The 15112-nt window shown below is 35.0% G+C and overlaps 1 protein-coding gene across 3 annotated transcripts in view; it reads right to left on the bottom strand.

Annotated features, from left to right (window-relative positions):
- TTC6 (tetratricopeptide repeat domain 6) overlaps positions 1–15112 on the bottom strand; it is a 242888-nt gene that overhangs the window by 94718 nt on the left and 133058 nt on the right. For all 3 annotated transcript variants that reach the window (XM_063651570.1, XM_054449042.2, XM_054449043.2), the window contains 3 exons: positions 5299–5388; positions 3575–3649; positions 2150–2529 (listed from right to left, as the gene is read on the bottom strand). In XM_063651570.1, the coding sequence (XP_063507640.1) occupies positions 2150–2529; positions 3575–3649; positions 5299–5388 (545 nt within the window). The remainder of the gene's footprint in view (positions 1–2149; positions 2530–3574; positions 3650–5298; positions 5389–15112) is intronic.

The raw sequence follows: 15112 nt of genomic DNA, 5'->3' as shown, positions 1-15112 counted from the left end.
GCAAACTTCTGGTTCTGATCTAAAACATTTATCAACTTAGAAAACCTACTTGAAGTCTCCTACAGATGAACTAACAAAAAAATTTCCAGATATTATATTTGTTGCAAGTGAAACTTAAGCATACGTAGTATACAGAGAACAAGAGACTTGAATGGCATTCTCCACTATGGTTGGCCTCTGTTCCACTCTGTCACTCACACTTATGAAGTACTATGCCCCAGTCTTCTCAAGGACAATAAGTAACCATTTCAAGAAATAATTAACTCTTTTGCAGACAGCAAGTCTTTATAACTATAAAGTGAACAATTTTTTTTAATTCTCTTATCATCAGGAAAGTCTTCACTTTTCAAAAGGACACAAGTTTAATAAATTCTGTGATGTCTGGGGATATCTAAACAGAAACCTCAGAGCTTTTTGGAAACTATTTTGCACAATACTTTTGTTATAAGAAAGTTATGTCCTGAATACTTAATAATGAACACATTTGGAATTTCAGTGGTTATTATTTCAGGTCCCTACATAATTTTAAATATACTGGCTATTATTACTTCCAAGTAAGGAAAAAAAATTTCTGTGTTGATTCCTAAATAAGAGCTTACAATATTTAAAAAATTATTTACATTTTTTTTTTGAGACAGAGTCTCGTTCTGTCGCCCAGGCTGGAGTGCAGTGGCTCAATCTCAGGTCACCGAAAGCTCCACCTCCCGGGTTCATGCCATTCTCCTACCTCAGCCTCCCGAATGAATAGCTGGGACTACAAATGCCCGCCACCACACCTGGCTATTTTTTTTGTATTTTTAGTAGAGACGGGGTTTCACTGCATTAGCCACGATGGTCTCGATCTCCTGACCTCATGATCTGCCTGCCTCAGCCTCCCAAAGTGCTGGGATTGCAGGTGTGAGCCACTGCGTCTGGCCATTTTTTTTTTTTTTTTTTAAGAGATGGAGTCTCACTCTGTCACCCAGGCTGGAGTGCAGTGGTACGATCTCAGCTCACTGCAACCTCTGCCTCCCAGGTTCAAGCAATTCTCCTGCCTGAGCCTCCCAAGTAGCTGGGACTATAGGCGCACGCCACCATGCCCAGCTAATTTTTTGTATTTTTAGTAGAGACAGGGTTTCACCGTGTTAGCCAGGATGGTCTCGATCTCCTGACCTTGTGATCTGTCCGCCTCAGCCTCCCAAAGTGCTGGGATTGCAAGGGTGAGTCACTGCACCGGGCCCAAAATTATCTAGATTTATAACTCAATTCAATAATTTAAAATTTAAAAATACTTAAATATCTAATTAGAGTGGGTAGAATTTGTATGGAGCAGGAGTTGTTTTTTGTTACTAAATCACTTCAAATAACTTGTTTGGGTTTTTTACTTTCTGGAAGATTTCAGTTAGCCATTAAATTGATTTAGCCTTACCTCATGTCCTTAAATCAGTCCCCTATTTAAATTATCATTTGAATCATTCACATAATTCGACTATGACTATGAAATATCCACATATTTTTAAATGAGGGTTTGTCTTTCTTTTTTTTTTTTTTTTTTTAGACGGAGTTTCACTCTGTCATCCATGCTGGAGTGCAGTGGCCTGATCTCGGCTCACTGCAACCTCCACCTCCCGGGTTCAACCTCTTCTCAGCCTCCTGAGTAGCTGGGACTACAGGCACACACCACCACGCCCAGCTAATTTTTGTGTTTCTAGTAGAGAGGGGTTTCACCATGTTGGCCAGGCTGGTCTTAAACTTCTGACTTCAGATGATCCGCCCACCTCCAGCTCCCAAAGTGTTGGGATTACAGGCGTCAGCCACGGCGCCCAGCCAGAGGTTTGTCTTTCAAAGAGTGAAAGGTTCACATTTTCAGTGCAGAATAAAATAATAACTTCATGGGGTGAGATTATAAAATTAAGGTCAAAACCACAATATATTTCTTTTTTTTTTTTTTTTTTTTTCTTTCTTTTATTATTATTATTATTATACTTTAGGTTTTATGGTACATGTGCGCAATGTGCAGGTAAGTTACATATGTATACATGTGCCATGCTGGTGAGCTGCACCCACCAACTCGTCATCTAGCATTAGGTATATCTCCCAATGCTATCCCTCCCCCCTCCCCCCACCCCCCACCATCTTAAACTATAAAAAAAAATCACTTAAACAAGACCTTTCAAGAGATTTTGGAGGCTTGGATAATTCTTCATACACGAATATAAGTTTTTGTTGTTTCAATCTTTTCTTCCATTTCATCTTCTTTTTCTTGGGATAAACAATGTAACTAATGCCAGCTTTTTTAGACGCTTCAATGAGAGTCAAAGAGAGATTTCTCAAACTGTGTTTTTCGCACATGTTATCAAAGATATCATCTATATTTTCTTTCACATACTTGGGCTCCTCAGTTTTATTTAGCTTACTGAGCTGGAGCTGACGTTTCAATTCCTTTGCTTTCTGAAACATAACCTCTTTTATACTGCTTTGCATATCATTCTTGATTTCCAAAGGAGCTATGATCTCCTCCTTCCTCAAGTCTACAGAAGATTTTACTCGCTTAGTAAGCAAAGAGGCAGAAAAAGCGTAAAATCAATTCAGTTGCTATGCATTCAAAATTAATTAATTCTTTTACAATTACTATTAATGTGGTTTGGTCACTTAATTTAAAAGTTTAAAAATCAGTATTCTTAAAATTATTCAAATGTCAGCTGATAAAGTTAATAGTGGGTTAGTTCAAGCAAAGTACAATAATTTGGTTGGTCATATGACATTTGATTAGGTATATGTAAACAGCACTATAAATTAGATATGTATTATGATTTTCTATATTTTAATTGAAAGAGAATGCTCTCTACATATCCAAATAAATTACATGCTGTACTTTTATATTTAATGCAAAAAAACTGGTAGAATGGGCAAAAGCTGTTAAAATGCCTTATTCCGTAAAAATCAATTTGGGTTTTCTTTCAAAAGCGCTTTAACAACACTGAATTTCTACACAACACCATTCAAATATTCTCCATAATAACTTTCAATTCAATATTTGTAATAGGAAGTAACAGAATCCCAACCTATTACAGTATTTATTTTATCTAATCATTAGAGAATCAGCTTAATTTTTAATAACACTATTATTTAATATTATAACATTAATAATTATATAATTTTAATAATTATGCATTAATACTTGAAACTCTAATACTCATTACTTACACAAGATAAATTACTTTAAATCATTTGATATAGCATTTCCTGCCTATTGAGCCATCGTCAATAAGTTAAATGCATTTCATTTGCTAATAAATAATTTGTTATAGAGATGTAGTTCTTTATAGTGAATTTTGGCCCAAATTTCAAACATAATAATTTCATACAAGCCAGTTATGTACTTTAAGATATGTACTAAAGTACAATAGAGATATTGACCATCCGCAACTTACTGTAATCCCCCATCTCAAGAAACTATATAAAACTCAATATGTAATTAGACTAGAGAATATAATACAGAAGTATATGCTTTTTAAAAAAAACATAAGGTGATTATTATTCCTAGGAATACAAATGTTTCTTCTAGAGAGTAAAAACTGTAAAATTATAATACCCTTAGTTGTGTAGGTTGTGCACTAAACCATTTTTGGATACTTTCAAATGATGCAGATTTTCTTGGTAAGAAACACTGTGAAATAATCAAATAAAAAATATACATTAGCCACGGATACTATTTGATAAGCTAAAATATATAACACTTGGCTAATAACTGTTTAGGTAAATTAATGAAATTCAGAAATACTAATTAAAATACAGATACTGAGTTTGCAGTCACTGACTTTAGAGGAAGAGAACTTAAAATCTATGAATTAATGTAGAAAAGTGTATAATAATAAAAACTACCTTGTTTTTTTAAAATTCAATTTGATATAACAAACACCAAGTACCTGCTATGTACAAGGTAGTATAGTGCAAAGCTACCCAGCTGGTGTAGGTGGCACTGGTGTGTGTGAATGTATGACAGATATGCTGAGCCATGAATCCCCTTAACCCTGTGGCTGCATTAATGGGAGCCCCTGGACAGTCACCTCTAATCATGAGCAATCTCAACCTTTTAGTTCAGGAAACCACACAAGTATTACCACTTACTATAATAACACCCAGACTGGTGTTATTATATTAAGAGTTGGAAAGCTCTACTAAACTAGAGTGCAAACTACAAAGAAAATGTTACGTTCCATGTCCTTAAGCATAATAATGATGCAAGCAGCAATAAAGAAACATCTAGGCCAGATCCAGTGGCTTACACCTGCAATCCCAACAGTTTGGGAGGCTGAGGCAGGAGGATCACTTAAGCCTAGGAGTTTTGAGACCAGTCTGGGCAACGCAGTGAGACCCCATTTCTAAAAAAAAAATTTAAAAAAACTAGCTGTGTATAGCAGTGCGCACTTGTAGTCCCAGATACTCAAGAGGCTGAGGTGGGAGAATCACTTGAGCCCGGGAGGTCCAGGCTGCAGTAAGCCATGATTTTACCACTGTACTCCAGCCTGGTAGATGGAGTGAGATTTTGTCTCAAAAAGAAAAGACTATATTAGGCACCAGTGAGAGAAAAATAAAACCATGTCCTAATTGTACCCCATAAAGTTCAGGTCATTGGATACACTGTAGTTAGTTATACTAAAAGTCATGACTACGCATCTGATCACCGTTTAAAGCAATCAGTCTTACTCTGCTTCATGGCCACAAACAGTTTCTCCATTTAGTCAAAGACTCATAAACATGTTCCTTTGATGTTGAAGACCTACACAGGAATGAGTGAAAAAACTAGAAATGTTAGAAAAACTCACAACAAATATCCTGCTGTTGATTAGTGAATAACATCTTCTAACAGTCATAAAAACAGCATATTTGAGAAAGTAGAAATGTATCTTCAGCAAGGATAGCACTGAATGGTCTGACCCATTTTCCAAAATGAGGAAGTACCAAGGAAAAAAAAAATTTTTTTTTTGAGACAGTCTCCCCCTGTTGCCCTCGATCTCCTGGGTTCAAGCCATCCTCCCACCTCAGCCCCCTAAGTAGATGAGATACAGGCACGTGCCACCACATCCAGCTAATTTTTTTGTTTTTTTACTAGAGATGGGGTTTCACCATATTGGCCAGGCTGGTCTCAAACTCCTGGCCTCAAGTGATCTGCCCACCTCAGACTCCCAAAATGCCGGAATTACAGGCATGAGCCACCATGCCTGGCCCCAAGAAATAATTTCTGGAATTACCATAATTAATATCTGGACTGTAAGCAAATAAACAATCCTAATTAAGAACAAAAATTGTACATACCCAAAAATTTGTTCTGCTATGCTGATGTAAAGTAATGACACTGCTTTTACATGAAAATTTATCAGTTAAAAGTCTGCTTGCTTGAACACTCTGTGATAAAAAGATAACAATTTTAAATTATGTTTTGGAATACTTTTTAAAAGCCTATGATGACTGTTACTTTATAGTACAACATTATTAACAAAAGAACCAAAGAGAAAACATATGAAAGTAGTATAATTCTAGAAAACACTTACCAGAGATGCATCAAAGTCCAGCTACAGCCTTAGTATCTGGCCAAAACCTGCAATTTGGCTTCAGTGTTGGCATTTAGCAAATGGTTACTTCCACATTATTTCTGGCATCCTTAATCTTAGGAGTGATCAATGATCCTATGACCTCATAGGTTAACATTGAATTTATGTAGCATATTAATATCAGGATTATGAACAAGACATATTATCTAGTTTTCTGTCAACACATGAACACTCATTTTTAAATACAAGCAATCATTCTAAATGTAAACTGGAATGAAATTTGCCTTAAGTGCTTTATACTTTGAATTCTATCGGTTAAGTATTTAGATATATTTATTGTTGTAAGAGTAAACTGCCACAATGATTAAGGTTATTATTAAATGTGCTACTTCTCTATCTTGTAATCAGTGGTTTGGATATGCAGAAACCTAGAAGACCTAAATTTGACACCTGGGTAGATTAATGATTAATTAAATCATACTACTACTTTGCTTTTTTAAATTGTTAGGTCTCGAACACTAACATTACAAATTTTAAAAATATTTATTGAATAAAAAGTCAGATTTTAAAAATATTATGTAATTATTACTGACGATGGAGAAGGCTATGGGTAACTTAGGAATCACCAAGCATTGAGTTTTTGCTAAAAATCCTCTCAAGTTATATTTTCAGAAAGTAGTGATAGCACAATGTATGGTGAGATAATTACTGGACATAATAGAAAGATACTTGGTTATTTTCATCATTATTCTTTAAAAACAAACTACATGGTATACCAGGGATTTTCAAACCATTTTGTCATATGCTTACACAAGATATTGAAATATGATGGAATAGCAGATATTATATGTTTAAAAGAATGCTTTTAACAACAATAAGGACAAAAATCTTAGTACCGTGCTTCATAGATATCAAAACTGCAGAACTTATTAACAATCAATGGTTGCTTATTTTAAAAAAAGAACATATACGCTGGAGCCTTGGAAACTGTCAAAATAATGCCCAAACTAAGGTGTCTTGAGACGGCACTTGCGGTGTTACTTATATGATATCCAATGGAAAAAAAAATCCTCCTACTCTATCCCAAAGATATTGTTGAAATTGGTATGCATGCAATAAAAGCTGGGATGCAAACAGAAATGGAAACAGTTTCCTTCAAAGCCAATAATGACTTCTGCTTCTAATTATGTAACATTAGGAACTTTGCTGAGGACAACTGAGAGCTACATATAATTTGAAAAACAATGGTCAAAACATCAGAGAGCTAACAAGATGAAAAGATGAGCCAAAATCTGAGAAAAGACAAGGTACCAGAAAACGTAAGCCTACTACTCAAAGATGTTTTGTTCTCAGAATGTTTGCCAAAACAACTACAACTCTGAGTTGCAGATTTGGCAATTTCTTGGGGCAAGGGTGACAAAAATCAAAGCCCAGAATCTACCTGAGATGTGGAGCCTGATAATACATCCCAATTATATATAAACTGTAATACCACAGGGGTACACCCTCAGATTAAAAGTGGGTGGAAGGAATCAACTTTCATGCAGACTTTTAGTCTGGGCTCTATCACGAGGGTAGTCACAGAAACTCAAGCCTCAACTTTAGATTAAAGCTGTAAAGTAAAGACCCCAGTTCCTAACAAAAATGTCCTTTGGAGGAAGAAAAGGCCATAATGCCATTCTAAGTCTCAAATGTTTCCTTAAAATCATGTTTTAAATACAATGATAAGCAAACATTTAAAGACAGACAGGTATACAAAGAAACAAAACACCATAACTTAACAGATTTAGGGAAAAATAGAAATACTAAGAAGAACCATATAAAAAACAAGTTTGACAGTACATTATACACAACTAAAGAGAGAATTCGTGGACCTCACCTATAATATAGGTTAGAAGAAATTGTCCAGAATCCAATACCAAGCACAAGAGAAAAAAAGGTAACTAATACATGTGATTAAAGTCCCAGAAAATGAAATAGAGAATAGATAGAGATTACTAAAAATTTTCCGTAGCTAATGGAAGATGTCAACTACAAACTCAAAGGATTTCAATATGTGATAAATAAAAAGAAATACACACCTAGACACATCATAGTGAAACTATAGGAAATGCAAATGAAAAACTTAAAACCAGCCAGGTTTAGGAGAAGCAGAAGATGTATTAGCTTCAAAGTCTTTACATTTAAGACTTACTTCTCAACAGCAATAATGAATGCCAGAAAATAATGGAACATCATTATTGTGTTAAAACGTCTGCCAATATATTATACTCAGATAAAATATTCCTCAAGAATGAAATAATATGAAGACACTTTGAAACTAAGAAAAACCAGGGTTTTCACCAACTGCAGACCTTCTACCCCTCCTCTTAAAAGAAATTCTATAGGATACAATTTAGGCAGAGGGTAAAATGATTCCAGATATAAGTGTCTGAGATGCGAGGAAAAAAAAGGAAAGCAAAAAAAAAAAGAGAGAAATATATGGGTAAAATTTAAGGTATATTACATAAAATGAAAGTTTAGTATGGACTTTAAGAGCTAAGGATCTATCAAAGTAAAAGCATAAGTCAAGAAGGGGTAAATGGAATCAAAGGATTCTGAAGTCACTGTATTTTCCTGGAGAAGTATAAATAAAGGTATTAATGTATATTAGATATCGATAAGTTAAAGATGCATATTCTAGGGAAACTGCCACAGGAATTAGTAAAACATACCGTTGATCCTTGAATAACATGGGTTTGAACTTCATGGGTTCAGAAAATCTACTTATTTACAGATTTTCTTCCACCTCTGCCACCCCTGTAACAGCAAAACCAACCCCTCTTCTTCCTCTGCCTCAGCCTAACCAGTGTAAAGACAACAGGCCAGGCCCGGTGGCTCACGCTTGTAAGCCCAGCACTTTGGGAGGCCCAGGCAGGCGGATCACGAGGTCAGGAGATTGAAGCCATGGTGAAACCCCGTCTCTACTAAAAATACAAAAAAATTAGCTGGGCGTGGTGGCGGGTGCCTGTAGTCCCAGTTACACGGGAGACTGAGGCAGAGAATGGCGTGAACCCAGGAGGCGGAGCTTGCAGTGAGCCGAGATCGCGCCACTACACTCTAGTCTGGGCGACAGAGCAAGACTCCGTCTCAAAAAAAAAAAAAAGACAAAGTGAAGATCTTTATGATCGTCTACTTCCACTTAGTTAATAGTAAGTATATTTTCTCTTCCTTATAATCTTCTTAATACCATTTTCTTTTTTCTAGCTTACTTCATTGTAAGAATACAGTACACAAGGCCGGGCGCGGTGGCTCATGCCTGTAATCCCAGCACTTTGGGAGGCCAAGGCGGGCAGATCACGAGGTGAGAAGATCGACACCATCCTGGCTAACACGGTGAAACCCCATCTGTACTAAAAAATACGAAAAATTAGCCAGGCGTGGTGGCAGGCGCCTGTAGTCCCAGCTACTCGGGAGGCTGAGGCAGGAGAACGGCGTGAACCCAGGAGGCAGAACTTGTAGTGAGCCTAGATCGCGCCACTGCACTCCAGCCTGGGTGACAGAGCGAGACTCCGTCTCAAAAAAAGAAAAAAAAAAAAAGAATGCAATACATAATACATATAACATATAAAATATGTGTTAATTGACTGTTTATCAGTAATGCTTCCAGTCAACAATAAGCTATTTGTAGTTAAGTTTTTGGAAAGTTGAAAGCTACACATGAATTTTCAACTGTGCAGGGATTGGCACCCCCAACCCTCACATTGTTCAAGGATCAATTATATATAACTTTTACAACAGAAATGATAAAACACAATACACCCAAATAATTGGCAAAAAATTAAGCATACAATGGGTAAGAAAATAAAAATAACAATAAAAAATAGATGTAAATTTTAAATAGGTCCAATTAAAAAAAAATCCAAATGTATTTGTTTTCATCTAATCACATGTTGTTTATAAAAGACACATCTAAAATATAAGAATACAGAAAGGTTATGTGTAAGGGAACAAATATTTAATGAAGGAAAATTGTTATCAATGCATTAATAATAAAGATAGACTCTACGGTAAAAGTGTTTACTAAAATAAAGTAGCTCAGTTCATTACTGAAAGTTTTGACTCATAAACAATGTTTAACAATCCTTCATTTGTATGCATCTAATAACGTGGCCCCAAAATATATAAAGTAAAAATTGACAATATTACAGGAAAATATAGACAAATCTACACCACAGTGGCAGATTTAAACACCCAGCTGAGGTTGAGCAAAATGTCATTCTGCCTTCTTGTTTCAGCTGTCGTATTGTAAAGAAGTTTCCTTTTCAAGGCCTGTTTAGTGTCGTGTTTTTCACATTTTTGTGCTTTTGGTTTGTGATTTTGCTCTTTAAAATGGTCCCCAGTATAGTGCTGAAGTGTTGGCTAGTGTTCCTACGTGCAAGAAGGCTGCAATGTGCATTACAGAGAACACAAATGTGTTACATAGCTTCTTTCGGGCATGAGTTATAGCGCTGTCAGCTATGACTTCAGTAGTAATTAATCAACAATATATATTAAGTAAGGTGTCTTTAAATAGAAAACCCCATAAAGCAAGGTTATGTATTGATCAGCTGATGAAAACCAGAGCCTCACAGGACCCTCACCTTCTACTTCCCCTAAGAGCAACAGTTCAATATCAACTAATTCAGTGCTTGAGGTGACTTTATGGAACGTAACTACCACAAATGACAAGAATCCACTGTACATGTTTATTGTATCTGTACCTCATACTAAAATGTAAGTTCCATGAAATTAATGACCTTGAATTTTCATTGCTGCAGCTCCAGCCTCTAGAACAGTGGCTCACACATAGAGGTGACTGGCATGTATTTATCTGATGAATGAATGGAAAAATGACATGTAAAAAGACTTAAGTCTTCATTTTAAACAAGACAAAGAAGTTCCAAGTAGGATGAATGAGAACTACAGTGTCCGAATACTTATTATCAACATGACTGGATGCTGCCTGGCCAGTAATTAGAAAAATAGAATTTTATGCCACATCAAATTGGAATGCAAGAGGCAGAGGAAAATAAATATACATCCACAAATACAAGTACTCCAAAATTTACCACACAAACCTTTCCAGAAAGAATTAGTCAAAAATATAATAAGGAAAACAAAAATGATTAGAAAGGAAATGATGTAAGACAGAAGAAATTGTGGAAAGAAAGTCAGAAAAACATAGTTAAATCTATGTAATTATTGATGCACAGAGTGAACATTGAAATTATCAGGAACAAAAATATTTAATGGTCTCCAATGTGGCAGATGGCAGATGAGAGTAAAGGGAAACATTTTAAAGTCAATCCTTCATGGAGAGGATATAAATTTTGATTGACTCTTGATGTGCTTAAATACATGCCAGATATTTTTAAATAACCATGAAAATGTAAAATCATGAATATATTATATCCAGACTACTGAATTTTATTTTTTAAAAAGGAAAACTTAAAAATATAAGTTTAAGAAAAGGAATAACAGGTGAAAATAAAAAACACAGCATCAAACAAAAAATAAGTTAAATTTGCTTTTTAAAAATAAGAGCACATAGATCTGTGCATCTAAATATCATTTCCCATTCATCACAACCAGGAGTCTTTGAAGAGTCAATGCCAGTTCTGGTGAAATGAAAATGTCAGGTGAGCTTGAGCTATCTTTTTGTGCCAGAAAGTGCTGTTGGATCCTTTTTCTCCTGGTCATTGGGAGTGGACAATCACCAGTACTGATTTTCTTTCGGACTACTTTTCTAATGGGTTACTCCATGGTCACCAGTTCTCACTAATTCTTCCTATTCCTGCTACAATTTCACTTCTTTTAAAACAATTTTGCCTACCCTCAACTCCCTACATTGACACTTTCCTATAACCATAGATAGAAAAATATATGCCCATACTTTGTAAACAAATATATAGTTTAAAAAACATTGCACTCATATTACAGACTCCCTACTGTGTCAGCTCAAGTAGAAGTAGACACCAACAGTATAGGATAAAATGAGAAGGTGCAGGAGTAGGCAGGGGGAACCTTCAGAACATTATGCAGATTTGACATCTCTGAAAGGGGATGAGAGAGGAAGGATTAGGTAGAAAGAGCCTCAGACCATGGAGCAGTTCTAAGAAAGATTCAACCAGGCAGATGAAAAGTCCCTGAGCCAAAATTGCCCATGAAAGCAATCACAATCAAGCAGGAATGCATCTGCTCTAGCAACCACCTTGTGCTCAGTCCCTGGCTGGGAGCAGTCCCAAGGAAGCATGGCCTTGGAGCAAATGCCATGTTAGGTCTGTAGGACAGCAGCTGGAGGCTACCAGTCAAGTACGCCCCCTCAGCAGATTTTCTTGAAGCAGATGTGAGCATCATATTTTCACAGATGCCACATTGACTTATGCAAATTAATATTCACCAATCTTTTGCATGAAGGCAATCTTTTAATACACTTTATATCATTAACTTTCTCTTTCTAGCTCATGACATATTTTTCAAAAACAATATGTAAGTATTTTCTTAAGTAAATGAAAAGGTTAGACTGCATTATTAAAAAATGCAAATATATGTGATAATCTTCTAAGATTTGAAATATACATACACTTTGACTAGGAATTCCAAACAGAAAAATACACATACGTGTGCAAAGATATATATTCAAGTATTTTAAGTGAAAAAAACCAAGATGTAGAATAATATAAATTACAACTCCACATATGTAAAAGTATTAATTTGCACACACCTGCATGACATAAACAATGAAAATGTCTGAATGGATACACAAAATGCATTTAACAATGGCCAACTTCAGGGAGAAGAGAACTGGAGAAGGACAGCATTAAGGAGGGGGAATGCTCTTTATGTCATATTCATCTTTATTGTTTGAATTTTTACTACAAGTAAGCATTCACATACTGCTAGTGTGATTTCTGAAGTAATTGTAATAGCCCTTGCCACTCTGAAAACAGCACAGACAGTAGGGAGTTAACAAAAGAGAACAGAAATTTTAAATAAACAGAAACCACAAAATAAAATAATAATAGTAGGACCAAAACACCATATGTTACTTATATGGCACCTCTAAAACAAAACAAAATAAAAACAATAAAAAGTATTAACCTAAAAATATTTCTGAACACAGAGAAAAGAACACAGGGCTAGACATACTAGAGTAGAATTCAAGCACTGAATAGGCCAAACTGGATCATTTCAAATCAATAAGAGACAAAATTCATAATAAAGACAAAACATCTTCTAATCGCAGAAAGTAAAACTGTTAGTAACATGTGGAAATTTTTTTTTTTTTTGTATTTTTGGTAGTGATAGGGTTTCATCATGTTGGCCAGGTTGGTCTCCAACTCCTGGCGTCAAGTGATCCACCCATCTCAGCCTCCCAAAGTGCTGGGATTACAGGTGTGAGCCACCCTGCCCAGCTAACACATGGAAAAACTGACAAAGCATAACTTCATTGAAAATCCGTATTTAATTAAAGTCTTTATGAGATCAAATGAAATAAATATGCCACATAAAATGTAACAATATTACAGTATAATAGTTAAGTCTATTATTATTTGAGCACCTACTACTTATTGAGCAATGCACCATATAGTCTCTCATTAAATCCTCAAAAGACCCACTTTGCAAACAAAAAAAAATGAGACTTCATGAGGTTAAAATAATAGTACGAGGTTACCCAGGAAGTAAGTGGAATTCAGATTCAAGACTATCTGATTCCTAAGGTGTGCTCTGCTTAGTCTGGCCACAATATCAAAGTGATAACAAATAATACCACTGAATTAACTGAGAGATATTGGGATATCTAGCACAACCCAAAGCAAATATCCATAAATTCCAAGAAACTGGTATTTTGAAGAATATATTTTCTTACACTAATAAAGATTAAGAATAAAATTTAAACAAAATAATTCCAACAAGTTTTTAAAAAATGTTTAAACACTATGGTGTATCAAAAAGAAAAGGAAAATTGCAATAGAAATTACTTTGAAAATAAATAAAGACACTGCAAATGAAAAGGTTTGAAATAAGGTCAAGTACACAGAAGAAAACTCATAAATTACTTATATTATTTTTAAAAAAGAAGAAACATTAAGAAATTAATTAAGTTTTCAGCAAAAGAAATTAGAGTCTGGGCGTGGTGGCTCACGCCTGTAATCCCAGAACTTTGGGAGGCCAAGGTGGGCGGATCACAAGGTCAGGAGATCGAGACCATCCTAGCTAAAACGGTGAAACCCCATCTCTACTAAAAATACAAAAAATTAGCCAGGCATGGTGGTGCGTGCCTGTAGTCCCAGCTACTTGGGAGGCTGAGGCAGGGGAATTGCTTGAACCTGAGAGGCAGAGGTTGCAGTGAGCCAAGATCGCACCACTGCACTCCAGCCTGGTGATAGAGTAAGACTCTGTCTCAAAAAAAAAAAAAAAAATTAGAAAAATACCAACATAGAATGTCAACATTCTATGGAGAGCAGAAAGCCAATAATCAAAAATATGTTAAAAGGGAGAAGTAACAACATTGAATTAATAATTAGTACAAAAGGTTTTTGGTCAAAGATGGTGGGTTAAACTCATGTGTTTTTCTGGTTGACTGGCCATGATATCTAATAGCCAGGGAACTATGTATTATATATCTTTCTAAAAAAATAAAAGGGATGGTGTTATACTGGTATGAGTATAGTAGTCTGACAAACATAGGGAAAGCATTTAATTTAAAAACAAATGAAAAAAGAAAAAAACTACTTTCTAAAAATTCTATTCTAAGAAAAAAATATCAAAAACACCATCAGAAAGGAAAAAGAAAATGATGCAATATTAGAAATGAATATTAAAACTGACAAAATATATGCAACTCTATGTACATAACTTACAAATCTCAACTAAATACATAGCTTACTGTAGGAATATGTTGCCAATTGACAAGAAAAATAGTAAATATGAATAAGCTAAGAATTAGAAAAGAAAAATTTTTAATTATCAATTACCTTACCAAATGGCTCAGATGAGTCTAAACAGTGAGTTCTTCCAACTTTTCAAGATTATTCCTAAGCCATATCAATTTCAGAATATTAAAAATGATGAAATGCTATCCAGTTAACCTTATAAAGCAAGAATAGCTCTGATAGCAAAGTCCGACAGAGGAAAAAAAAATACACTACACAGATATTTCACCCATGAGTATATATTTAAAATTAAAAATAAAATATGGCCTAACAGAATTCAACATAATATTTAACAATAATACACTATGAACAAGTAATCCAAGAAATGCGAGGATATTTCAATATTAACATTCTAAACATGTAGTATCAACAGGTTAAATATGAACAAGACTCCATCCATGCCTTGGTTGCAGGAAAGCTAGGAGATAAATTGATGACCCCATTTCAAGCAACAGCATACATGAACTGAATTTCTTCATACTAATCTTACCTCTGGCTTTATTATGCTATTACTCACGTTATGTTTTCCCCACAACTTCTTTAACTTTTTTGTTTTATCCTTTTCTGATATATGTGTTTTCGTAAGCTGCCTACAACGCTGTGCAAATAAAATAATCCTGA

The sequence above is a fragment of the Pongo pygmaeus genome, chromosome 15, assembly GCF_028885625.2.
Source record: "Pongo pygmaeus isolate AG05252 chromosome 15, NHGRI_mPonPyg2-v2.0_pri, whole genome shotgun sequence".
NCBI lineage: Eukaryota > Metazoa > Chordata > Mammalia > Primates > Hominidae > Pongo > Pongo pygmaeus.
This window is presented reverse-complemented; position numbering and strand designations above follow the sequence as displayed.